Source organism: Mesoplodon mirus (assembly GCF_964341445.2).
Source record: "Mesoplodon mirus genome assembly, chromosome: 5".
In the NCBI taxonomy this organism is placed as follows: Eukaryota; Metazoa; Chordata; class Mammalia; order Artiodactyla; family Ziphiidae; genus Mesoplodon; species Mesoplodon mirus.
This window is the reverse complement of record NC_138980.1, coordinates 154,796,783-154,823,739: the sequence shown is the minus strand read 5'-3', so window position 1 is coordinate 154,823,739 and position 26,957 is coordinate 154,796,783. Positions and strand designations below refer to the sequence as shown.

General features: G+C 36.1%; 1 protein-coding gene across 2 annotated transcripts in view; it reads right to left on the bottom strand.

Moving 5' to 3' along the window:
• NADK2 (NAD kinase 2, mitochondrial) overlaps positions 1-26,957 on the bottom strand; it is a 47,685-nt gene that overhangs the window by 3,345 nt on the left and 17,383 nt on the right. The window contains exons 4-12 of one of the 2 annotated variants that reach the window (XM_082623792.1): positions 26,651-26,732; positions 21,310-21,393; positions 19,394-19,530; positions 14,402-14,480; positions 11,371-11,436; positions 9,922-10,017; positions 4,795-4,850; positions 4,611-4,664; positions 2,114-2,237 (exon numbers count right to left, since the gene is read on the bottom strand). In XM_082623792.1, the coding sequence (XP_082479918.1) occupies positions 2,114-2,237; positions 4,611-4,664; positions 4,795-4,850; positions 9,922-10,017; positions 11,371-11,436; positions 14,402-14,480; positions 19,394-19,530; positions 21,310-21,393; positions 26,651-26,732 (778 nt within the window). The remainder of the gene's footprint in view (positions 1-2,113; positions 2,238-4,610; positions 4,665-4,794; positions 4,851-9,921; positions 10,018-11,370; positions 11,437-14,401; positions 14,481-19,393; positions 19,531-21,309; positions 21,394-26,650; positions 26,733-26,957) is intronic. The other variant, XM_082623791.1, reaches the window with a different exon arrangement.

Sequence of the window (26,957 nt, the reverse complement as noted above, 5' to 3'; positions counted from 1 at the left end):
GTGAGCAAGAATGTAACTATTTTCATGTAAAATTTTTATTTACGTACAACATACAGAAAAGGCACAAATTATTAGGGTACAGCTCAATGAACACACTTGCGTAATCAACACCCAAATTAGGAACTGAATGTTACCCAGCTCCCCAGAAGCTCCCTCACTGCTCTTACTCCCATCTCCCAGTCTCTACCCCCAGCCCCTCCTTCCCAAGCATATCCACTATCCTAATTTCAATCACCATAGTAGTAATAGTTTTGTCTATTCTTGAACTTTATATAAATGGAAGAACACAATAGGTATGCCTGTTTCTGGTTTCTTTTGCTCAATAGCATGTTTGTGAAATCATCCATGTTATTACTTGTAGCAGCCGTGTGTTCATTTTCATTGCTGTCTGAAAACACTTGCATTGTACAAAAATACCCAAATTTAAGTATCTCTTCTACCATTCATGGGCATTTGGGTTTTTACCTATTGGGAATAGTGCTACTATGAATATTCTTGAGCATATCTTTTGGTGCACACATTTCTGGTCAGTGTATACATTTCTGCTGGATATATATCTTGGAGCAGAATTACTGAGTCACTGCATGCGCTATATTCAGCTTTGGTAGGTAACTGCCAAACAAGTTCCCAAACTATTCCTAATGGTAGTATATAAAAGTCCCACTTGCTCCACCTTATCAACAACTGGTATTTTAGCTATTCTGGTGTGTGTGGTATCATATTATGTAGTTTTAAGTTATATTTCTCAGATGAATAATAAGGTCAAGGATATTTTTCCATATCCTTATCAGCCATTTGGATATTCTCTTTTGTGAAATGCCTGTCCATGACTTTTGGCCATTTTTCTACTGGGTTGCCTGTCTTTTTCTTATTGACTTGTAGGAATTTTAAAAATATATTCTGGATATGAGTCCATTGCTAGACTATCTCACTCTGTGGCTTGCCTTTTTATTTTCTTAATGGTGTCTTGATTAACAAAAGTTCTTAACTCTAATGTAGTTCAATTTATCAATCTTGTTGCTAAGAAATATTTTCCAACCACCAAAGTCATAAAGCTATTCTCCTACTTATAAGAGCAAACATTTAAATGAATCTTTATAGTTTCACCCAAACTGAGTATAGATTCGTTGATTAATCAAAATTAACTCTCAAATGATAAAGTGATTTTTAAGTATGACGAGTTTCCTTTTTTGTGTCTTTCCTGGAAAAATTCAGTTGTGTATTTTCAAAAAACTATATGCACACTGTAAGCAGCAATTTGTAATTAAACTGTTCTTTGCTTGCCATGAGATAGATGACAGTTTTTCAGAATTATAGCAGGGTTTCTTGTTAGTTTGGAAAATTGGGCAACCTTTACAAAATAAGAAATTACAAACATTTCTGTATATCCTCTTCCCCTCAAAAAAAAATCCAAGGCAAATTTAATAGATGTGGCGGGGGGGATTCACTTTTGGGGGAAAGCTGGAAGCAGTGAATCCTACTCTAGAGTTATACTGCTGTACAGGTTAGACTTTGTATGAATGCATGTCCTGCTTTTATGCCACAGCATATGAAAAAAAAAGTTGCTTTCCAGTCAGTTTCTTTTTTTTTTTTCTTTTTGCGGTACGCGGGCCTCTCACTGCCGTGGCCTCCCCCGTTGCGGAGCACAGGCTCCGGACGCGCAGGCCCAGCGGCCACGGCTCACGGGCCCAGCCGCTCCGCGGCATACGGGATCCTCCCAGACCGGGGCACGAACCCGTATCCCCTGCATCGGCAGGCGGACTCCCAACCACTGCGCCACCAGGGAGGCCCCAGTCAGTTTCTTTTGAAGTGATAATTTGATCTTACTGTGTCTTACTAGAGTAAACAAACAAACAAGCCCACATCACCCAATAAATAACTTTGTTCTCCTATTAACTTAAATTTTAGTTTCTCTAAAATGGAACCCTAAGTTTTAGACAAAATATTACTTTAGCCAGGTTAGCATGACACCTCTTTAGTTCTACAGGTTCTACTTTCCCTGCTAGATTAAGTTTGAAGGAGTGACTATAATGAAATTGAACACTTTTAAAGCCAACTGTGCTTTATAAATACAAGGGAGGAAAACAGCCACAAGACAACTTTGGAAGCTTACTTTGAGGTGAAACAACGCTGACGACTGCTTGAAAAAACTCTGTTTGCTATTGGTTCTCGAATACTGAAAAGTATTTTTGGTTCTTCTGGACTGTAGAGCAGCGATTCATTATATTCATTTGTTACTATAAAGGAAAAAAACAAATATTAGCACATTCAATGAAAGACAGTCACTTCTGAGAAGTGCAAAATGAAAATGGATGCCATCCCAAGCACAGTTCTATTCCAAAGGTCTGGTTGGCAGCAAGTTTCTTGGAACTCACAACACATTCCATTAAAAAAACAAAAACAAAAAACACACTTATAAATGAGGTGTATGTTCCAAGATTAGCCCACAGAAGCCTACATCACCCACAATATAGCAGAAATAGGTACATCTGGCTGGGGTCGGGGGCTACTTATAAAGCTAGTAATCAAACAAAAAAAAGAGAAACTAGTTTGAGGCACTCGAAAATGGACCTTAAGTTGCCATAATCTCTTGCTAATAAGTTCCTTTACAAAATACCACGCCAAAGAGTTCATAAGTATAAGTTAATAGTCTTGATATGAAATTCAGTCTCAAACAACGGCAGGCGATATCCTTTCTCTAATGAAACTGCTATCACTCAAGATATTTCTAGAAGTCGTTCAGATCTGCTTTCTCTCTAACCAAGAGGCACACAAGAGTTGGCATGCAGAGCACAAACTGGTTAAAAACAACTGTGCAAAGGAACTGGGCTTGAAAGAACATTTAGTTGAGCACCACATTAAAAGACGTTGCAAGACTCTTAGATAATCTACCTTATATACCAAACTTTCATTTGAATTACGTGACGTGGCTGTAACAGTGACTGCGCCACTGGCATTCACTATTGCTTCTGAAGACAGTCAGATCTTCAGAGGAATAATATTCATTCAGTGAAGCAGTGTGTTGATTAAAAGAAACGTCAATCACTGTATTCTATATATATCCTTAAATTAACTGGTATACCTGGTATAAGTTTCAGTCGTGTTATACACATTATGCTTTAAGGTTAATTACATAATGAAGAATCAGTTACTGTAAATGTCTAACGTTCCTTTCTTTGATGCAGATTTAACACTAATTCTAGCTCAAAGCCATGATTAAAATTATCTTTTAGGTCTCAAATTGAGAGAGGGAGAAAACAGTCCATTTTCGAGAGCTGAAAGTAACCGCAGAGATTTAGTCCTGTTTACAAACTATATTTTAAAGACAAACTATCTCCCCAACAAAGAAAGTCTTACGAGAATCCAAAATATATAAATAAAATGAACTCACACTGTTAATATACTCTATCATGTATTCCTAAATCTTTTTTTTTTTTTTTTTTGCGGTACGCGGGCCTCTCACTGTTGTGGCCTCTCCCGTTGCGGAGCACAGGCTCTGGACGCGCAGGCCCAGCGGCCATGGCTCACGGGCCCAGCCGTTCCACGGCATGTGGGATCTTCCCGGACCGGGGCACGAACCCGTGTCCCCTGCATCGGCAGGCGGACTCTCAACCACTGCGCCACCAGGGAAGCCCTGCTAAGTCATTTTAAAAGCGACCAGTAAGAACATGTCTGTTCTGAAATCTCTCAAACTCAAATGTTTATGGATGACAGCTGCAGCATAGGTAAATAGATGCAACTATAAACAAGTTTGGATTTTTTGTTGTTTTTTTAAAAATAATTTCCCTTGAAATCTTAGGATACTCTTCAATTAAACAGAGACAGCACGATTTAGCTTTAGTTTGAGGTCCATACTTTTGAAAATGATCCTAGCAGATGAGCAGACTTTAGTGTGTTAAAATTTCATATGCAAATCAAATGAATGTGGTTTTCAAGTTTACGAATTTAAATATTTAAAACAAATAAAATTTAACACATAAATTTGAAAAATTCCTATGCCCCAGCAATCTACGTCCACTCTCTCATTCCACAGTTGAGGAAGCAGAAGAGCAAAGAAACAGTCTTGCCCATCGTTTCACAGTGAGTGACTGGCTGTTCTGGGATTGGAACCTAGTCTTCAAATTCGCTCATCAGTATCCTTTCTCCAACTGTGCTGGTTCTCTTAAAGGAACCCTGAAATAACTGGGCAGGGATCTACAGGAGAAGGTTAAAGAGAACACTGTAGTGAATGTGAAGGTAAGCAATCAGAGTTCAGTGAATTCCTTCTCATTTAGAGGATATTAATGGCACACTGAGTTTAGGTGTGCATTTCCTAATTTCCAGATGTGTATTTTTCTACATTTTCCTATCCCCCAGGACATGTTTGCAGTCACACTGTTTTGACACAGAGGTTATATTTCCATGGTTGACAAAAATCATAATATAAAATTCCAGCTTTAAACTTTTTATTGCTTAAAATATATTTTAAGGGGTATTATATTAAGAGCATGTTTGAGTCAAAAAAGTACTACGCTTTGCTTAATTAGACAAGTACACTTCACAATAACATCCTCAAAATATGTACAGAACTTAAGTGAAAGTGTTAGTAGTTATGATCATTGGTCACTGACCTTTCTCTACAAATTCTCTGTTCAATGGAAGACTTAAATTTCCTTGTCGTTTTGCTATTGAAAAAGGAAAAGGGGAAATACCTTGATTAAATAAAATATTTTATAATGTACAATACAGCTAACATACAATAAAATATATTCAGCATATTATAATAGTAACATATAAGAGCTATTTGGTACTCACCAATATTTAGAACATCTTCCACAGCCTGAGGTGCAACCCTGTTAATATTGAATGACCTAGAAACAAACACCATATACATCTTTTCTTATTTTAGTTCTAAAAACATATGAAAAATGAAAAAGGAATAATCGACTTAATGTACAGAGAACTCTTAGAAATTATCAGGAAAAATAAATGACCAAAAGGCAACAGCCACCTTATACAGTTTTAAAAAGTGGGCAAAGTATATGGGCAAATAGTTCATGGGTCTATATGAAAAAAATGTTCAATCTTACTCATACTTGAGGAAATACAAATTAAAACAAGATTTTTCTCAGATTTTAAAGATTAAAAACTGACAATGTATTGACATGGGTATGGGAAAAGAAGTATTCTCATATACTAATGGAATTATAGAAATTGCAATTGGAGGGCAATTCTGCTCTATTAAGATTTAAAATGAACATATTCTTCAACCTAGTAGTTTATCCTAAAATATATTTGTACATGTAATACACAAAGACAAATACAAGGATATTTACTGAAGCATTGTTTATAACAGCAAAACAACTGGGAAGCACATAATAGCAAAACCATAGGAAGCTGGGTAAATATATTATAGCCACTCAGTAGAATACTACGTAGATATTAAAAAAGCTAAAATACAACTATATGTACTGATAATGAAAGATAACAATATGTTAAGTTAAAAAACCAAAAGCATTATATTGTATGTATGTGTGCATATATATGTAAAACTTACCTGTTTTACTTATATTAAAAAAATACATGCATATACAGAGTGGTTATATCTGGAGATTAGTACTAGAGATATGAAATGAAAGAGACTTTTTGTTGTATACTCTGCATTATTTAACATATTTTAAAATGTGTATTTCTTCAAATTATAAAATAGTTTCTGAAGATGAGAAATCTTTTACTAGCAAGATGCCTTGCTTAACCACTTAAGAACAAACGTTAACACAAACATGAATAACTTTTTTAAAATTAATTATTAATTAATTAATTTTTGGCTGCGTTGGGTCTTCGTTGCTGCGCGTGGGCTTTCTCTAGTTGCGGCGAGCTGGGCTACTCTTCACTGTGGTGCGCAGGCTTCTCATTGGGGTGGCTTGTCTTTGTTGAGAAGCACGGGCTCTACATGCACGGGCTTCAGTAGTTGTGGCACACAGGCTCAGTAGTTGTGGCGCACAGGCTTAATTGTTCTGCGTCACGTGGGATCTTCCCAGACTAGGGCTCGAACCTGTGTCCCCTGCACTGGCAGGCGGATTCTTAACCACAGCGCCACCAGGGAAGTCCCTGAATAAATTTAAAAGAAGCTCTGTGCTGGGGTCTAAAAAGATGGTTAAGGAAAGGTTTTTAGAAAAAAAACTCTTCCAGGTAATTTGGAATTCTCCTGCCTCTAACTCTTCTCACTCTTCTCAGTAGATAATCCACACGAACAGGCACAACGTTTCATAGTCACACAACTCCAGACCTAATTCAGTGGCTCTTAACATTTTTGAGGAGGAGGAATAAGAGATACTCCATATACCCCTCTAATCCAATAGCTTCCACATTTTGAGAAATGTGAAAACATTTTGGACATTCTCTTAAGAAAAATGCAGATACACAAACTTTTACATTAAAAAATTGGGGTCATTCACAGACCATACCCCTATGCTAAAAAAATCTAAAATCTGGCCCTTGCCTTTCCTATTTTTCTCCATTATCTGTCCTCCAATTTCACATTCCAAACACCCCAGGCTCATTCTCTCCTCTGTACCTTTGCTCATACTTACTATGTGGTATAAAGCAAAATACTTTGAGTGTTCTGACTTTCTTATTGTTTAGTATGAGGCTCACAAAACCTATCTCATTCGCATTACTGTCACACACTACAAGACATAAGGCACTTAGGGCACTACCTGGCTCACAGCAACAACTCAACACTGAATGAAAATGTCAAATGCAAGGAATATGTATGAGTTATATCTAATTCCTCTGAATATACCCATTACTGAAAGATACTGTTTTGGAATTATACTTTAAATTAAAAGTTACATAAAAATAAGGTCTTTATTAGGGTGCCACTGAATTAAAATATGTTTAGGGCAAAAGATATTAATGACTTATATCTCCTTATTGTAGTTAAGACTTAGTTTAAGAGAACAAAAGTCTTATAAGACATGCTCTAACATTCCTAGAACTATGACTTATTAGAGATACCACAAATCAACACAAACTAAGTTCTCTGAATTGGAGTTAAATTAAAACTAATTTCCTGTGGTTGTAATCTAAATCTCAGCCAATTCACTCTACCTTTAGGAGTGGTTTACATTCTATATCAAAGACAAACTATATGCCAAAGCAGGTGTTAGCTAGCACACAACTTTTTCCTTAGATCTACAACCTTCACCATTCTAAGAGTTCTGATTTGAAACTGGACTTAACTTCTACTAAGACAACAAAATTGAAAGACAAAGAGTCTCATATCTTCATCAGCTAGTAAAACTTTCTCTTAAGAACACCTCCTCACCCTTAATTAAGTCTGCTAGTGCAGAATGTATGGAGGAGGAGGACTGGCAACAGTCTTAAGAACTCATGGAAACATAAATAATCCCGCTCTGTGGTACTTCTCCTAGTGTGTGCTACAGATCACATTCCACACTGGGAAGAGGACCGAGATGAGGATGCAACAATGCAGAAACACTTGCTATGCAACATAACCATTACATCCTATGTCTTGTGCAAGAATTTTTGGAAATGCAAAGATGGGACAGCTAATCCCTGAACTCTCTTCCCCCCCGACCCCAGACACATGATTAGGCTATATTTCCCACCCCCTCTTGCCTCATAGCATGTAACTAAGCTCTAGCTAAAGGAACAAGAGTGGCTATCATGGGCAACACTTCTAAGCATGTCTCACAACCTCCCACAGGGGACCATCCATACTTTTCCTCCTTCTGTGGCTCATGAGGTCTACAGCTTATAGTTAAGTCCAGAATTTAAATCCTGCCTCCACCATTTAATAGCCACATGGCTTTGGGCAAGTCAGCCAACTTCTGAGACTTTTTAAACTCTATTAAGGAAAATAAAATCACTTCATTCCAGAGTATTTTTGAGAATTTAGATAAGACAATATACTTACTTGGGACAAAGAAAGTGCTCAAAGATGGTACTGCAGTAAGTTGAAATTATTAACATATAGGACATATAACTTTCCCTCAGTCCCTCTGGCCCCTAGGCTTCTCTTTTCTCCCCCTACTTTCTGAAGAGAAAAAGGATCAAAAGATACATGGGAAATGCAATCGTAACAAAAGAAATGTTATCAGTTATGACAGGGAGGACAGTAGAACATGCTAGAAGCAAGTAAGCTACATAGGGCTGAGTAGAGAAGAAAAGGGACTGAGTTAACCAAGGTGGCAGGGACAGGATATAGTTAGAGAGACAGAGAGAGTTGGTTCTATACTAGAGCACGGGAGGCAAAGCAGACTTTAACCAGCAACACAGAGAAGACTGAAATTCTAGTCTCAGCCATACTTATTTAAATGCAACAACAACACAGGACTCAACTATAAAGTGTGTGGTAGGGGAAATAAAACTCAATTTTAAAGCATCCAAACTTAAAGTCAGTTTGATAAGCACTGTTTTAGCTGTATTTGTGAGCATGTAGTCATTTATTCAAAAAGTATTTAAGTGACTTTGTATTAAGTACTGTGCTGTGCACATAAAAAATTAAGCAGGAAAAAAAAAACCACTAGTCACCATCCCATGTGCCTCAAGTTGCTCAAACTAACTAGGTATGAGCTTATCAGAAACTAATAATGTGCTAAGTGCTATAACAGTGCGATGAGGAAAAAGTGCTGGGTAAGGGCAAAAAAAGGGATCAATTAATTAGGCTTATGAAAGGAACTAGGTCTTAAGTAAAGGTTTCCTACAGAAAATGACATTTGAAGATTGGAATTTTCAGCCAGTGGATGGAAAGGGGAGAGTGTTCAGGCATTCAATGCAGGAAGAAGCTGCATTGAGCAAAAACAAAAAGCCCAGAGAGAACATGGCTTGTGCTAAGAATTGCAAGTAGCTTGCAGTGTCTCCAGCGTGATGGGTTAGGGTCAGGCAGGAGTAGGCTGGCGAGGAGGTCACACTTAAAGGGCCTTATATGACAGTCTGAGCAATGTGAACATAGGAGTCAATAAAAGCTTTAAAGCACAGAAGGAAATAGGGAGATATACCTACATTTTAGAAATATTACTCTCTGGTAGTAGTACGAATGACAGCCTGAAGAATAAAGGATGAGATACAAAGAACAGTCACTGAAAAGATGGGGCCCTATACCAGAGAAATAGCAACAGAAACTGAAAAAGGGGACTAGAGCTTCTGAAGTATATCTGACAGGAGTTAGAGACTGGTAAATGCATAGGGGAGAAAAGGCAGACTCAAAGATAAGAGCAAGGTTTAAAGGAATAATGTGTTTTCCTGAGAATATGATGTCGAGGTTAAGGGTGATACTATTAAGCAGGACAGGGAACACGGGGAGAACAACTGAAGACAATAAATTCAGTTTTAAATGTATTGAATTTGAAATGCTATTAAAATCCTATGTAGTAGGTAAGTTTACAATATGAGTTTATACTCAAGAGAGAAGACAGCTACAGATAAAGGTCTGGGACGCATGCGCATGTGTGTACTAAGAAGTAGAAGAGACTTCCCAGAGAGAGGTCACAGGGTAAACAAGTTGCAGGATGTCCCTGGTTATCTCCAGTTAGGCCTTGAATGCACAAACCTCCAGCATAGTTTTTGGTACTGTACTTTGTTTTCATTTCTTTACTATTACTTAAAATATTCATTTTTTAAAATATATAATCCCTAAAAACATTTCTCATTTGCTTTTTTCTCTTTACAAACCTAGTATGGGAAGCTAAAGAATGACCTGGATATCCAGGCTGCGCTATAATCTAAGAAGTCAAAGCTGGACTCCTGGACCCAATCAATGAGTGTAGCATAAACTGAGCCAACCGATATAATAACACCAGGCTAGCTACCTCTTGCGTATTAGAGGGCTTAGATACACCGATATGAGATAGCAACTAAATTACATTACTTAAAGTATTTCACAAAAGTTGATAAGCAACATCCCAAGTTACTCACCAGGCCTTTGATCCTGTTCCAGTACACAAATTGAGCCCTGAACTCTTCTGTTTTTCCCATGGACCGTCATCAACTGAAATCTCATAGTAGGAAGCCCTGTGAATTGAGAATATAAAAGTGGATTGGCCGAACTTATGTCTCATGGTAAATAAGATAAACGTAGTCTTTCAGCGCTGATGAAACCTAAGTAGGCCAGCTTGACTCAGACATACCTGACTTAGTCGGCACACACATCATGATGCTAATTTCAATACTAATTAAGTGAAAAAAATTTTTTTAATATCTGCATGTCTGCATCCCTGTCTGATCTATACGCGCCTATCAATACTTCTATCAATACTTTAACATTTCAAACAGGAGTTTCTTGTAAATTTTTACCTAGCATTGCTGCTACTGCTTTTATGGAAACATACAGAACCTTATTTCAGAATTCAAAAAGAAAATACCATTCCTAGGAGAGTTTCATTCTTGGTAGCTAGTCCTTGATACATCTAAGTCTGCATCTAATCCTTCAAGTTACCAATAGTTTCTGCTAACCTCTTGTTTCTTAAGTTACATACTAATGTGCCTTTTGAATTGATAGTAAGCTAGCAGAGATAATGAAGTTCTAAAGAAAAATCTCAACCAGTCCTGGATCACTGGACGAAACTAGGGAACAAGAACTGTAATTTTTTAAAAGATTTATATTTCTTAGAGTATTTAATAAATACGTAATCAACTGAGTCTTCTGCCACCAGCAATAATGACACTAATCTTTAACTGCATTAATGTATAAATGATGTGCAACTATTCAAAGAGCTCTTGAAACACGTAAAAGCCAATTTTGTGAACTATATCTTAAAATAATGATGTCACTGGTCAACAATGGGTTACTTTTCTCCAGCAACTAAAAAAGTTAAAATAAACCCTTAACAAAATACAGCTTTTCAAAATAATGACAATTATTAGACATGCCTGCAAATACTAACATTCAATGGATAATTTATCTCTTATTCTAACCCTTTCATTTTCTCCGCCAAGCTCTTTGTGAACGTTTTACATGATATAACTCCATGTTATTTTTTCTCTAAAGTCAGCATTCTCTACAAAAATAAAAGGTAGCAAGCCTAATATTCACATTTAATCTATTTCATAGCTTTGTTATATCTTCCTAGAAAATTAGGAATTTTAGGTACATTAGGAGCCTATTATACACAGACAGGCCATCTGAATCCATAGGAATGGCTGCTATTATGCCAGAATCACATAGAACCAGAGATTATAGGCAAGTGGGGATAGAAGAGAAGCAGAGGTGAAGAGAAAGGAAAGTATAGTCAGGTGAGAGACGTTGAGCCCAAAACAATGAACAAATTTAGTGTCATTCCCACATGCAGGTTTATCAAGATTAGTCAACTGATAGAATTTTGGCTTCAGGGAGATTATTTTTTTTAAGGCAGCAATAAAACTCACAGTCCCTTTAGAGTGGGTATACTTCTTCTTAAATTGTCCACTGCTACAGCCCAAGAATAAGACATTCTAGGTTAGAATAGGAGAAAAGAAAAAAAAAATTGGGCTTTTAAAATGTTCTTAAGTCTAAGAACATTATAAATGAGGCAGGAATAATATTGCTGCACTTCATATTTTCCCAGCAAAGCACTTCAGTTTTCAGGAAGACCACAATTCCATTGTATACACTGAAGAAGAGCACAGGCTTACCCTGGCTATTATTTATTAATTGTGTGATTTGGGGCAATTTACTTCACTTCTCTGAGCCACAGACTGCCCTATAAAATGGAGATAATGATAAGATTTGGCAGGACTCAATATTTATTCATTCCATAAACATTATTAGGTGCCTAATATGTTTTAATAAGCACTACGCTGGTACTGGGGATTTAATGGCAAACATAATAGACACCATCTTCTTGACGTTTATATTCTAGTAGGTAGGTCAGATATTTTAAAGTAAATAATAATTACCAACTATTTAGAGTGCTGTTTTCTGCTTTAAGCAGTAAACAAGATGCTATATACGAAATAATACAAGATGACCTTGAGATAGTACTGCCAGTAGGAAGGCGTGTACAGCCAGGGGCTGTCCAAAAACCTGGCAATACTTCCCAAGGTTCCATGACAACTCAATACGGGATCTGGAATCAGAAATTCTGGGTTTACATGATGGTTCTGATGCTAAGTAACTAAATATATGACCTTGGGCAAGTTATCTGAATTCTCCAAATCTCAATGTTTCACTGATCAATACAACTACTTTTCTCACAGAGTTGCTATGAGCATACATGTGACAACTTACACAACATGCACAGTGCCTGACACATAGCAGGCATCCCGTAAGTGTTCATTTCCTTTCTGCCTAAGGCTCTATGTCATAGAATCTTTAAAAATAAGTTCTAACATTTCCAGTAGTTAAATCTTTTTCAGTAGCATCAGAAGCCAACACATTGCTGCCCTTATCTTAGTAAAGATATCAGGTGAGGCATCTAAGATCACAAAAAGGACAAGCATCAGACATCAGGGGTAAACCAACCAAATCACAACCACCACAAAAAATAAAAGCGTTCAGTCAAAACCTCCTAATGGGACTTCACTGAATTTCAAAAAAAATCTATCAATTGACCCCAATTTTCCTCCTTTTGTAAGTTATTTTTTAGTAAGTACAAATCATAAAGAAACACTAGTAGAAGCTCTCAGAAGTTATGACCTTTAAAATACACAAACAGAATAATGTAAGCCATTAAACGGCTTCCCTAGAATTAAGCATAAACTGACAAAACATCTTTACCTTTGTCATCTATTTATTTTAATGCAGACCTCCTGCAATCTCATTTTGAAGTTGTTGTTCTCTTCTGCCTCTTTAGCAGTAATGACTAGATTATATCACTAATTAGAGTTACATTCTCTTCCTTCTCTCTTATGACACAAAGGTATCCATTACTCATTTCCATGTTGTTTCAAACTTGATATGCTATATACAAAGTTTTTCCGTTGCTGCATAAGTCTTACTATATTAAATACTTCTTTACATTTTACCATATTTTAAAGTTCTTTAAGTAATATATTTTTATTTGATTTCTTTGAAGAATACATTTTACTTTTAATAATTTTTAAATTATGTATTTTACTACCTTTATGTGAGATACCACTATCTTTACCTTATTCATCTTTATATCCCTAGTGGGTGCACAATGTATTTTATTGCATAAATTTAAAATTATATTAAGCAAAATAATTACAACTCAAAAAGATCATTCAAATCATTCTGTTGAATCAAGGCTTTGTTCTCTTCAGTACTACCTACCTCAGTTAAGTTATTGGCTAAAATGTGGCTTAAGACAAATTTTTCTCATCATAATTAAACCTCCTATAAAAGGATATGACTTATAATAAAGAGAACTTCAGAATATATGAAACTCTCAGTAAACTACGGAATCAATTATGTGACCTTCAAAGGGTCACATGGTTCTGGAAGCAGGAAAGTAGCATATAGATTCACCTCTATCTTCCACCCCTAATTCACTTACATCAACAAAAATGAGAAGGAAAGTTCTAACATACTACCAAGAGTTAAATTAACTTTATATTATGGCAGTCACTTTATAACTGGTAACTGGTGTCACACAAAAGAATTTTTGCAAAAAATTTCTACTGACAATTTAAGCCTAAATTATATTCAACACTCACAAAATAGATTTTATCAGTAATAAAATACTATATTTTTATATTCCTAGTAAAGAACTTCACTAACCTTAATTTTTGGTAATAATGGTTACAAATCTTAAGCTGTCAACACACCTGCTTTATGATGTTGCACTAAGAAGGATCAATATTATCTACGTTGTATACCTGCCAAAAATGCTCATTCTGAATCTTATCATGCAGAGAAGAAAACAAAAACCTACAAATCTAAAAAAAGGAATATTCTGCAAACCAATTGGCTTAGACCATTCAAATATGTTAAAATCATAGATGACAAAACAGGGGTGGGGCTAAGAACTGTTCTTGATTAAATCTAAAGGGCCATGATAGCCAAATGCGTTCTCCTTACCTGCATCCTGGACCAAAACAAGCAAACAAATAAATCAGCATTAAAAAACATTAAGACAGTCAGTAGGGCAATTTTAATATGGACTGTCTATAAGATAAATGTTTTTTATCAATTGCAAATATATGCCTATATATCATTCTCTTAAACATTTATAAAGCACCTTTATGATAGATTAAAGGCTCTGCAAAATACTGCAGTAAAGAAATCTGAATAACTTTGTTTAACCTAGGGTTTCACAAACGTTTTTGGTAATAACACCTTCTTTCCTCTTAACATGTATTAACATGTACAAAGGTTTGGAAATATTTCATTAAATAATTCATGTCTCTTCCTTATATAGTATTAAATCATTCACAAATCTTAGGTTGTAGAAATAAATAGCTTAAAAATTACTAAAATATTAAAATTTCAAACTCAAGATCACAGGTTTAAAAGTACCTGGATGATAGACTCTCCCCAATGAAGACTTCATTTAGTGCTCTCACTGGCAAAAGCTGGGGTCCAGAAGCCTCAAACCCTGAAGGTAATGAAAAAAAAATCCAAGACAGCTTCTTAAATTTTATCATATAAATTTTATAAAATATTAATATATTCATATTTGTCTTGCTAGTGTCTATACCTTAACATTATTAACATATAAATTAAATCATATTTAAAGTATTCATAATACAGACCCACAAAATCATCTAAACATTATGAAGCAACGAAGCCCCTGTCTCTCCAAACTAAACCTTAGGTCTTCTTGAAACAATTTTTCAAGAGTGATAAAATATATTTATCCATAGCATAAGATTCATGTGGTCACACTTGACTTAGTTTTACTCTGGAAGCTTCAGAAGTAGAAATGATCAAGTACTTCCAAAGGACAGCCATTCTGGATTTAAGCAGCAAATTACATGAATGGATTTAAGCAGCAAATTACATGAATGGCTCATATAGGAAACCAAATCAATTATGTTAAAAATCAGATTATTTTTTCAAATAGAAAACCTCAAGAGTGATTTTTAGCAATGGCAGCATGGGAGGAACAGAGCCACATCTCTTTTTATGACTCCTAAAAAAAATGTCATCTATTTTTTACTCTATAAGGTTGTATGCACAGCTTAAGCAATCTTCCTTGATGATTACTTAAACATCACTCCGTCATGGAAAATCCTCCAAAGAATTCCCACTGCTTTCTGGATCAAACTTGTGATTGTCACCTTCAAATGGTCTCTCTTACTTTTTATCTTTTACCTGTCTCCAAATGGAAATGCCAGGCCCTTCCTCTCAATGCCACCAATAGCAGATTCATTGCACCCAAGTATCTCCTGGTGGGCAAGCACTATGGAACAAGTTCCCTTTTCTGTCTCCTCCACATTTTTTTCCTTAGTCAAAGCTTAAAAGTTCACCTCAGCTGTGGCAGCAGCTAGCCTCTAAGATGGTCCCCAGTGATTCCCGCCTCCTGGTATACACATTCTTGTACAACTCTCCCTCTCACATCACACCAGGATTAGTCTATGTGACCAACGTATGGCAGAAGTGACGGTATGTCACTTCTGAGATTTGGTTAAAAAAGACACCCTGGCTTCTACCTTGGTCACTCTCTCTCTCAGATCACTTGCTCTGGGGGAAGATATTTCATAAGCAGTCCAATGGAGAAGCCAACATAGTGAGGAACTGAAGCTAACAGCCATGTGATGAGTTGTGACTCATATCTTCCAGTACAGTCTTGTCTTCAGATACTGCTGTCCCGGCCAACAGCTTGACTGTCACCTCCTGAGAGACCCTAAACTCAAACTAACAAGCTAAGCCACTCTTGGATCCTTGACCTTCACAATCTCTGTGAAATCATAAATATTTTGTTTTAAGATGCTCAATTCTGGGGTAATTTGTTACGTTTTAAGATTCTATATTTCGGGGTAATGTGTATAGATATCTAATACACATTAGACAATTAATACACTAATAAAACTTTCCACCACTGTCACCAACACAACCACCAATCTATTATTCTCCTCTGACTTGTAGCCTATTTATGTTTATTGAATGTTAATTACATGTACCTCATATCTTTTGGATTATAACTGCCTAAAGTGGCCCAACTATTCTTTCGATTATAAGCTGTTGTTACAATACCAAGGAACCTTTGAAAACTTATTTGACTAAATTATGTAATGGGTTAACATTATTAGCTAAATATCATTAATATATTAGAAAGAACGTTGACAAAAAAAGGTATATAGAAAATTTGCTGTGTTTAATCAAATTTGATTGTACTTCAGACTGCAAAACCTAACTCTTGAAAACTCTTAATTTGGTACTAGATATATCCACATTTTCACATCTGACAAGTTTTACCAATGTAAAAAGTTAAAATTTATTGTTTAAATTATTTTTCTTTGCATAGGATAAATCACTAATGGAATGTTTTACATCTCCCCACAGATTTTCTGCAAATGCTCAACTAACAGTAAGTGCTCACTAAATATTACTAATAAATCTGAAATCTCACCATCAAACTGTAACCATATATTTTTATTTTATATGGTCTTGACTTTCTAACCTCTATACCCATTTTTCCTCATCCTAATTTTCCTTTCTGTATTGCACTTTTATTATGTGTGCTTGCTGAATTTCACTTGAAATCTTTTATCAAAAAAGGAAGAGAAAACGTAAAATTGCTTCGAGTCTCATTAATCATCTTAATTCTGCTTATATTTTCTTTCATGCTAATTGACTACCAAACATTATCTAATCATGAACTGTTCATTTACAACTTGCTTCAACAGGACATGATAAGATGGACTCAATACCAATTAACAATTTTCTATCCAAGAGAATGCATTACAAAATTATTAATTTGTATTTTTAAGTATAGAATTGTTATACTAGTGACAGAGACTGCAACCCTGTGCAATTCCCTCATGCTGTCAGGCTGTTAGACTATGCTTCCAGGTCTACTTGCATTGGGTATACCCATGGGACTAGTAATGGCCAATAGAATATGAGCAAAAGTAGTGAAAAGGCCTGGCTCCTAAAACTTCCCTAAGGATCCTCCATGCTCTCACTGTCTTCTTCTCCCCACAAGCTACAGAGGACCCAACAGAAGACTCACAGGCCTTAGAAGATGGTAGGAGCCATTGCTCAGAGGTTGCCTGAACACCCCTTGGACAGTGAGCTGAGCTCTAAATAAACCTACAGTATGTTAAGCCACTGAGATTATGGGATTGTTTATCAAATCAATTCACTTATCCAAATTAATACAACCAGGCTTGCAAATAAGAAAGTTACTAGTTTATGTGATTAAAAGCTTTTAAAAAAATAACTAATAAATCAACCCTACCTTCCCTTGAAGGTATAAAGGTAATAAAAATGAATTCTTCTTCATCAACTTGTATCCAAATATAACCTAGTTAAGGATAGATAACACTAGATAGAAAATTTTATTTGCTTAAAAGTTAAATCATCCCTTTTGCAAGCTGAAGTTTAAAAAAAAACTAGGATTGTTTTTCTCTGTAATCTTTTGTTCTAAATTAGAAAGTGATCAGGGATCAAACATGGTGGTATATTTATAATCTCAAACCTACTCCTATATTCAAAAATCCCAAATGGTAGCTTCCTAGAAAATGTTCCCTGCCAACTTGAAGAGAATTTAAATAGCAAATATGAGAGAGATATCCTTGAAATCCTTCTGAATTTTTCTCAGAAAATAAAGCTCTTTTATCAAAAAAAAACCCCTCAAAAAACCCTCTAACAAGCCCACTAAAATAGTGCCTAGACATTGTAAATGTTATATAATTGCTAATAACAATGTTAATAATTAATATAAGTAAAGTAATTTCCAGGGTTATTATTGAGAAATCTGAAACTACTCTGATTCCAGATTCTTTATATATCAAATAACCTGTTCCAACCACAATCACCACCAACACCACCATCACTTCCTTTCTGGAAGCTTGCAAGAGGTTTGCTTTATCCCTAGTATTCTGACATACCTTGGTGTGGGACCTCTTACCACTGACTATATTAAGTACTTTTTGGTCCTTACATTCAAAAACTGGTGCCTAAGTTTTGAGAAATTTTCTTATATATATATTTTTTATTTTGAACATTTTCTGTTCTTTTTCTAGAACTAACACTAATGAGATAGGAACATCCTGAATATTACTAAGTTTATGTGTAATTTTGTTTCACATATATTAATTTAGCTTATAAACTAAAAACAGTGAATCTGAGATAGGAATCTGAGCAATGAATCTTTGAATAACAATCTACATCTTTCCTATAATGCTGTTGGTGAAAAAAACCAAATCCTGAACATCTTTTGGAGACAGCAATAACTTCTTTTGGTGAGGTATAAAGTAAAATTTCTAGCTAAGATTTTAATATCTTAAAAAAATTTTTTACTCTTAATATTTACTGCAATCTTTCAAAAATGATAATAAGAAATCATATGCTTATGAATTACTTGAAAGATGTCTAGATTTTTAAAAAATAACTACTTAAAAACTTTCTAAAAATCAAATGATTTTTTTTCCCGGGGAAGAAAAAGCATCTTTAAAACATGGCATTAACTCAGTTTAGGAACATGTTAACCTATAAAGCTATAAATCACCATGAAAAACTGAAAAAAAATAAACATAAGTAAACATCAAGATACCATGACAAGACAGAAACAAAGAAAGCAGATATGTAAAGATAGCTTTTGCTGATAAGTTTAGCCAAGAAATGAAATGCAGGAGGAAAAAAATATCCTTTTATACAGTCCACAGACATTTAGGATATCTCTTGGGATCTTCTTGCATCATAAAAGTCTTACAGTTACTAGAAAAAGTGGGAAAATATTGCTAAATTATAATCCACAAATTAGCTCAAAACTGAGCATTCATCTTAACACAACAAAAAACCTGCATATCACCTTATGCTAATATTCTCTTAGCATCTTACACAAGTATTTGAAATGCAAATCTTAAAGCTGGGATGCGAAAATTTCCTAACAAAAAGATTCTAATCAATAACTAGAACCATGGTAAATATAATTAAATGTAAGTTTATAAATGTATAATTATTATGAAATCTTACACAGATTAGTTCATTTTCTTTCTACCACTTTCTTTTTTCTTTCTGACATTTCAAAGATTAAGGCCAAGAATCTTTCCCTAAATATCAACTATCCTCTTGGACATTTTATAGTCCTTCCCTAATCAATGAGTTTTCAAACCCACCCTAGAAAAAAATTCACATGGAAATATGCTATATTTGTTATTTCAGAATCTAATCATAATAAATTTTACAACTCAAGTAGTTCATTGCACTTCCTTAAGTGTTGTCAGTGGCACTGAAATCCCCAAATAAGTTAATTATAAATTATTACTTCTAGAAATTAGAGATCAAAGGAACTATAAATTACATATTGCCCCAAACACACTTAATTCCCAATCTACCTACTTTCATCATGAACTCTCTCAATGTTGAAGGCTCTACTATGCTGATTCAAACTTAGCTGCTGTTCGTGAAGGTCCACAGGAACAGGGTTGATGCCAGTCCCTTCAAGGTATAACCTGATTCGCTGCCTCCACAACCATCTTAGAAGAGTGAAGGAAAAGCAAATTATATTAAAATAGAATAAATTAAACAAAGGATTAGACATTATAATTTCTCCAAATTAAAAAACTCATAATAAAAAACTAGTTATTCCATGAACTTATTATACTAGAAACACCTAAAACCCACAGGTTCCTGATCAAAGACAGATTTAGATGTTTATTTCTCTTTTCTATTACAATGGAAATATCTAATGTACTTGTATAAAACCTCCCAAATAACTTGAATTAAAGTCAAAACTGTTTATCAAGTATTCATTGAATCCTATATACTTAGCTAATAGTTGTGTTTTGCTCATCAAAAAGTATAACACATATATAAAAAAGAAAGCATTCTGAAATTAAAACACTATTATGTTAAGGTGGTCAGATTAGATAAAAATCCCTTCCCTAAAATTCTGTAATAATGTTTTTTACAATAAGAGATCAATAACAAATATTATAACACTTAAGATTACACATAAAACTTAAATGACTTTTTGGTAAAAGTGAAGAAAACAAGAATCAGGTTTAATGTCAAAATCAAAACCTAACATATGAAAAAGCCAATGGGACAGATTCTACTAGGTAAGTATACAAAAATATACTCCTACTTGTAGTATGTTAGTCATTTGTGAAGGTGCCAAATTTCTGAAATGACTAGAAACTGGAATCGTTACTAAAAAAAATGATTCCAGGGACTTCCCTCGTGGTGCAGTGGTTAAGAATCCGCCTGCCAATGCAGGGGACATGGGTTCGAGCCCTGGTCCAGGAGTATTCCTCATGCCGTGGAGCAACTAAGCCTGTGCGCTGCAACTACTGAGCCTGCACTCTAGAGCCCGCGTGTCACAACTACTGAGCCCGTGAGCCACAACTACTGAAGCCTGCATGCCTAGAGCCGGTGCTCCACAACAAGAGAAGCCACCGCAATGAGAAGCCCACACACCACAATGAAGAGTAGCCCCCGCTTGCTGCAACTAGAGAAAGCCCGCGCGCAGCAATGAAGACCCAACACAGCCAAAGATAAATAAAATAAATAAATTTTTAAAAATGATGCCAGAAGTCAAGAAGATTTAATACAATTTCACAAATACCTAGAGAAAAAAAGTTTTCTCAAACTATAAAATCTAGGCTAAGTCAGGGAAAGAAAAGTAGTCCAACTTGGCTCTAATTAATCGGCCAACCTCAACTCAGCTCCTCCTTCCACCCTTCTCTTTTCAGGGCAGTCTGACCACTGAACAAATTAAGTGAAAGAAATATGAAAAAACATCTCCACTGCTTAAGAAATACTTAACATGTAAGACAGAGATACCAGGAATCTCAGCATGGTTAGAGTAAATCTAACCTCAGTCATCCTGGATGGGAGAAGATGAGGATAAAAAATATAAAATCTCAGAGAATTTGAACATTTAATTTTTCACCAACAGTTTTAATCATCTTTCTAACAAACTGCTAAAAACGTGTAACGAGGTTAAAGTAGAGACATGGCCTCTATCTCACTGAAGGAGAAAAACCTCTACTTGCAATTACATTACAGGCCAAGTGGCACTTGGCAGGGTTTCTCCATACAGTTCTTCTTCTGACTGGAAGAAGGGAAGTTAGATGTGGTTGTAACTCAGCTAATGTATTATTTTTTATGGCTACTGTTACAACTATGGACTAATTCAAATATTATCTAATTTGTTCTGTTTAACAGCATTCTTAATGGCACACATTAATAATATAATTATATAATAATTATTTTAATAAGATAATGATAGAGCAATAGTAAGAAATTCCTACCTGAACTCACCACGGTAGAACTTCTGTAAGGCTTCTGGGAAGGAATGCGTGTACCGAACAGGAAGACATAAATGACCCTCAGACCTTTATTTTAAAAGGAATTTGCATGGTATAAAGGGAAGAAGAAAAAAAAAGTACTTAATTCAAAAGGTATCACTAAACTACAAAAATCAGATATGAAATTTTTTGAATTTCTACTTCTATAATTCATTTTGCCACAAATTGTCTATACTTTCAACAAGAACAACAACAACAAAAAAGACCAAATAGAAATAGTACTTTAAATCCAGGTTTAATGCCATAATACAACTTAAGTTTCCACATTACAGTAAAACTAAAAATAACAGCAAATTTGCCACTGATTGATTTCCCTGTAAAATTATCTAATGGTATAGTGGTGTTTGCATCTTACCTTTAAATTATTTAACTATAACTTTGGGCAAGTCACTTTAGCATCAGCTTCCTCATCTCTAAAAGGGCCATAAAACCTACAATCTAAAAGGTTATTCTGAGGAATCAAACTATTTATATGAAAGTTTTTTGAACCATAAATCCCTTTTAAATGTCATTTAAGATGTTCTCTTAACCAAAAGAGAACTCACAGCTTAACCTAATGTAACCCTTTATTTATTCAAAAAATATATAAAGGGGCTTCCCTGGTGGCGCAGTGGTTGAGAGTCCGCCTGCCGATGCAGGGGACACGGGTTCGTGCCCCGGTCCGGGAAGATCCCACATGCCGAGGAGCGGCTGGGCCTGTGAGCCATGGCTGCTGAGCCTGCGCGTCTGGAGCCTGTGCTCCACAATGGGAGAGGCCACAACAGTGAGAGGCCCGCGTACCACACACACACACACACAAAATTATATATATATATATATATATATATATATATATGTATATATATATATATATATAAGGATGAGCTCCTTCAAGGAGTTAACAGCTTTATGTGGAAGACAAATATTTTTTTAAATTGCAAATTACAAAGTGTTAAGATTGCCTATAGGTTGATACAGGAAGATGAGAGGATATGGCACCTAACGTGAGGAAAGGTGTCCAGAAAGTTCGATCATCATCATTTATATGATGCTTCAATCTTGAAGGAAAGGTTGAGAGTAGGCCTGGCAAAACAAACCCTTAATAATAACTGTAAATTAACATAAACGTGAAGAGCAGAGAAAAAGGCTTTTACAAAGTTGTGACTAATCAATTTATCTGAGAAGGTCAACACTGTGGTTAAGAAACTTAGGCAGGGGACTACATTTTTAAAATTTTTATATTTACTGCAATACTTCTCTACAGTGCTAAGATTCTAAAAGATAATCACCATTTGATAGAATACCTATGGAGGTCAACTGCAGGTCTAAAACACTCTAGAGAGAAGAATCTAGACCTGACCTGGAGGATTCACTTTCATTGTGGCTCACTCACTGGTGCTAGCTGTTGGCAAGAGGCCTCAAGTCTCTCTCCATGTGAGCCTCCCCACAGGGCGGCTCTGGTATCCTCACAAGGTGGCCGACTTACTCCAGAATGAGCAATCCAAGAGACCGATACAGAAGTTGCAATACCATTTATGACCTAGCCTTGGAATTCACACACTGTTATTCCATATTCTGTTGGTCCCACAGGCCGGCCCTGATTGAATACAGAAGTGGGAAGGGAACCACATAAAGGTGTAAATACTGGGAGGCTATTTTGGAGGTTGGCTATCACATGCCCTCTATCCCATTTTGATCATTAAGCATTTAAATGTCATAATTATTTACAGCAGTCAGTGGAGTGAGTACAGAATACAAAAGAGAAAACCGAAATTGTATATTTAATTTAGATGAGTCCACAAGTGAGCCATCTTAGAAGTAGATCCTCCAACCCAAGTCAAACCTTCGGATGCCTGCAGCCCCAGCGGACATCTGACTATAACCTTATGAGAGATCCCAAGTTAAAACCACCCGGCCAAGCTCTTCCTGGATTCCTGACACATAGAAACCATGAGAGATAATAAATGATTATTACTGTTTTAAGCCTCTACGTTTTGGGATGATTTGTTATGCTGCATTTGACAACTACTACAGAAAAGAAGAAACTTAAGTTGAACATTAACTCCTGGGCTTATTTAAGGATTGTGAGACACCTCAGTGCTTAAGAAAAAGAATTCAGGCAACGTGAATTATGGAACAAGCCAGGGGCTTAATACATTTCTGCCTGGAGGCAAAAAGAAAAACCAGAGGACTTCTAGAACACATCACTTTAGGCAGAAATTAGAGAAGCAACACCTGTTGCTTACCAGTTTCAAAATCCCCACAGGCTAATGAGTATTAAGCCAGCTTTTAAAGGAAAATATATTTCAATGAACTGTATAAAATATGATCACTAAAGAATCTCTTACCTTAATGATGTAAAAATATGTCATTGCAAAGTTCTAAAATACACGTGCACGAATACTAAAGGCAATTAAAATGCTAGCAATAGAGAAATTAAGTCCTATACTCAAGGAATTTATAGTCTAATGGAAGAGACAATCAAGCAGAAAATAACAGGAAGAGATAAGTGCTCTCTGTACAAGGAATCATAGTCAGAGCCCAGGAGAGGTACCAGTCTTGAATGAAAAAGAACTACACGATTGAGTAAGTGTCGTAAGGGCACTCTAGGCAAGGGCACAAACAAAGGCATGAAAAGCACATGGACATCTGGAGAACTCTTTCACTTACTTACTCTTTCAAACTCTTTCTTGATATCAACAAAGCTCCTCACTAGAGCAAAAACTCCCATATGTGAGCCTTCAATCCTGACATTAGGATGCTCATACATTACACTGCACTTAAGAACAATCTTCAGAGGTTAGGGGAGAGGGGACTGAATGAAGGTGGTCAAAAGGTATAAAGTTCCATGAGATAAGTAAGTAGTGGGGATGTAATGTACCACATGAGGGCTATCGTTAACACTGGTGTACGGTATATTTGAAAGTTATTAAAAGAGTAGATCCTAAGAGTTCTCATCATAAGGAAAAAAAACTTTCCCCTCCTTTTTTTTTTTTCAGCTATATGAGTTGATAGATGTTAACTAAACTTATTGTGGTAATCATTTCACAACACGTGTAAGTCAAGTCATTATGCTGTACACCTTAAACTTATACAGTGCTGTATGTCAATTATATATCAATAAAACTGGGGAAAAAATACAATTAAAAAAACCCCTAAGAACAGACTTTAGGAAGGATCCTAGAATGTTCCTAGAGAGGTATTAGTCTTTTTTTTAAGCTGAAGAATGTATAGTGCCTACAGGTAAATGAGGGTAGATGAAACTAGAAAAGCAGATAGGCAACAGATGGTGAAAGATCATATATATTATGCTACGGAATTTGCAATATAACCTGAAGGTCATAAGGAAACCCTGAAAGACTTTAATTAAGGAGTGGATACAATCAAATTTGTAATTTAGAAAGACCATTAAGGCAAAGTATAAAGAATGGGTTGGAAAGAGCAAGACTGGAAGTTACTACAGTAATTTAAACCACAAACTATAAAGCTATGTTTAAATACAGTGAGGGGCCTCCCTGGTGGCGCAGTGGTTGAGAGTCCGCCTGCCGATGCAGGGGATACGGGTTCGTGCCCCGGTCTGGGAGGATCCCATATGCCGCGGAGCGGCTGGGCCCGTGAGCCATGGCCGCTGAGCCTGCGCATCCGGAGCCTGTGCTCCGCAACGGGAGAGGCCACAACAGTGAGAGGCCCGCGTACGGAAAAAAAAAATAAATAAAAAAAATAAAATAAAATAAATACAGTGAGGAGGGCAAGAGATGGACTCAAAGGTAAGATCCCTAAAACTTAGAACTAAATCCCTAGACCAATACGACGAAGGGAGTGAGGGAAGGCGGTGAGGGATGGGTCATCACAGCTTCAGCACCCATTATGATTCCATTTATCACGTATGGGTGGGGGTAAGGAGATAAGTTCATCTGTAGACATGTTACATTTTTAATGCCACCGGATACATGCAAGTGGAGGCCAGTATGGCTAGAATAGCATGAAGAAAGGGAAAATAATAGGACATAAGGACACAGAATAGTAAGGGGCCAGAAAATGTAGAGTCTTGAATGTCACAGTGAAGGGGACCAACTGTCCCAGTTTGCCTGAGACTGACAATTTTCCCAGGACATAGGACTTCCAGTGCTAAACTGAGAAAGTCCCAAGCAAACCAGGATGAGGATGAGTTGGTCACCCCAGTCATAGTAAAAATTAGATTTTATTCTGAGTTAGATGGGGAACCACAGTAAGACTTTGAGCAGAGGTCACAGAATATATCAAACTTTTATAAAACAATCACTGTGGTTGCAGTGGGGAGAAGAGACTATAAGGTAAGAGTAGAAGCAAGATCAGTGTTAGATATACAGATTCTGGAGTCACCAGCATCTAAGTTAAAATGACAGATGTTAATCAGTTATTCTGGAGACAGTACAGAGAGGAGTAGAAAAGACTCATCCATGACTGAGCAGAAAGATAATGGTATAAAATATTTAAGAAATTTGTCAGGAAAGTGAATGAAGTAAGGGAGAATTAAGAAAAAAAAATAGAGGGGATCAACACACTGAAAGTCAAAGGGCAGATTTACTAGAATTGAGGAAGAAGGACTGCTATTAAGGTAGGCGGCTATGGTCAGAGTGATTTGAGAGGTGGGGAAATTCTAGGTGATGACAAAGTCCAAGTATGATCATGGCTGTGGGTGGCTGGAACAGAATGAGGATAAATGTCAGTGAAGCTAAGGAGAGGAAAAAAAAGTGGTAATAGGGTTTGGTCTATTTATTAAGTCAACGAAGTCACCCAGGAGATCAGCGGAGGCATATTCAGGAATGTAGATGAGAGCCAGAAGGAAGGGTAGAAGATGGAACATCATTAACTCATCCATCTTTGGCAACACCAAAGTCACCAGTACTCACCTGGGTCAAGGGCTCAAGTCTATTCTCCCACAGATATTACTCCCAAACTACCCGGGAAGTCAAATGTGAGAACTCGTCCATCCCATATCATAATTTTCTACCACCAAAGCCAGCTAAATGCGTATATATTTCTCATGCCTAAGCCAAAAAAGAGAGCTATGTCCTTGAAAATAACGACAAAGAAGAGGAATCTACTAAAGGTAGAGATCAATTCTACATGCCTAAATTTCATCACTGAAATGATTTTGGAACATGGTTCTAACATTCACGATAGCCAGGAACGGTGATGTTTCCACTTACACAGCATGCACCATAGTAAACACCCTGTACCAATAGGATAAGGAGCTTCCAAATTTAAGATTTATCATAAACAGGTACTATGCAAAGCAAAGCACAAAAAAGTTTTTCCTTACCGTTCTGGGTCAGTATTTACTCCAATAACTGGTTTAAGTCTGTCCAAGACTTTACTTGCTGCCAAAAGCATTGTGCCATCACCTAAAGGACATAAGACATAACCAGACTTGTTACAAAACTAGTTTTTAACAACATTTTGAACACTAGTTCTTTTAATAATCCCACCCGCACCCCATCCTCTTGGCTGCCACAGTCTACTCCTTTCTACCCACTATCCCTCTGTATTATCTCTCCCACTCTAATCCAGAATTTCTCAACAGTGGCAAGATGAACACTTCAGGCCAAATAATTCTTTGTTGTGAGGGC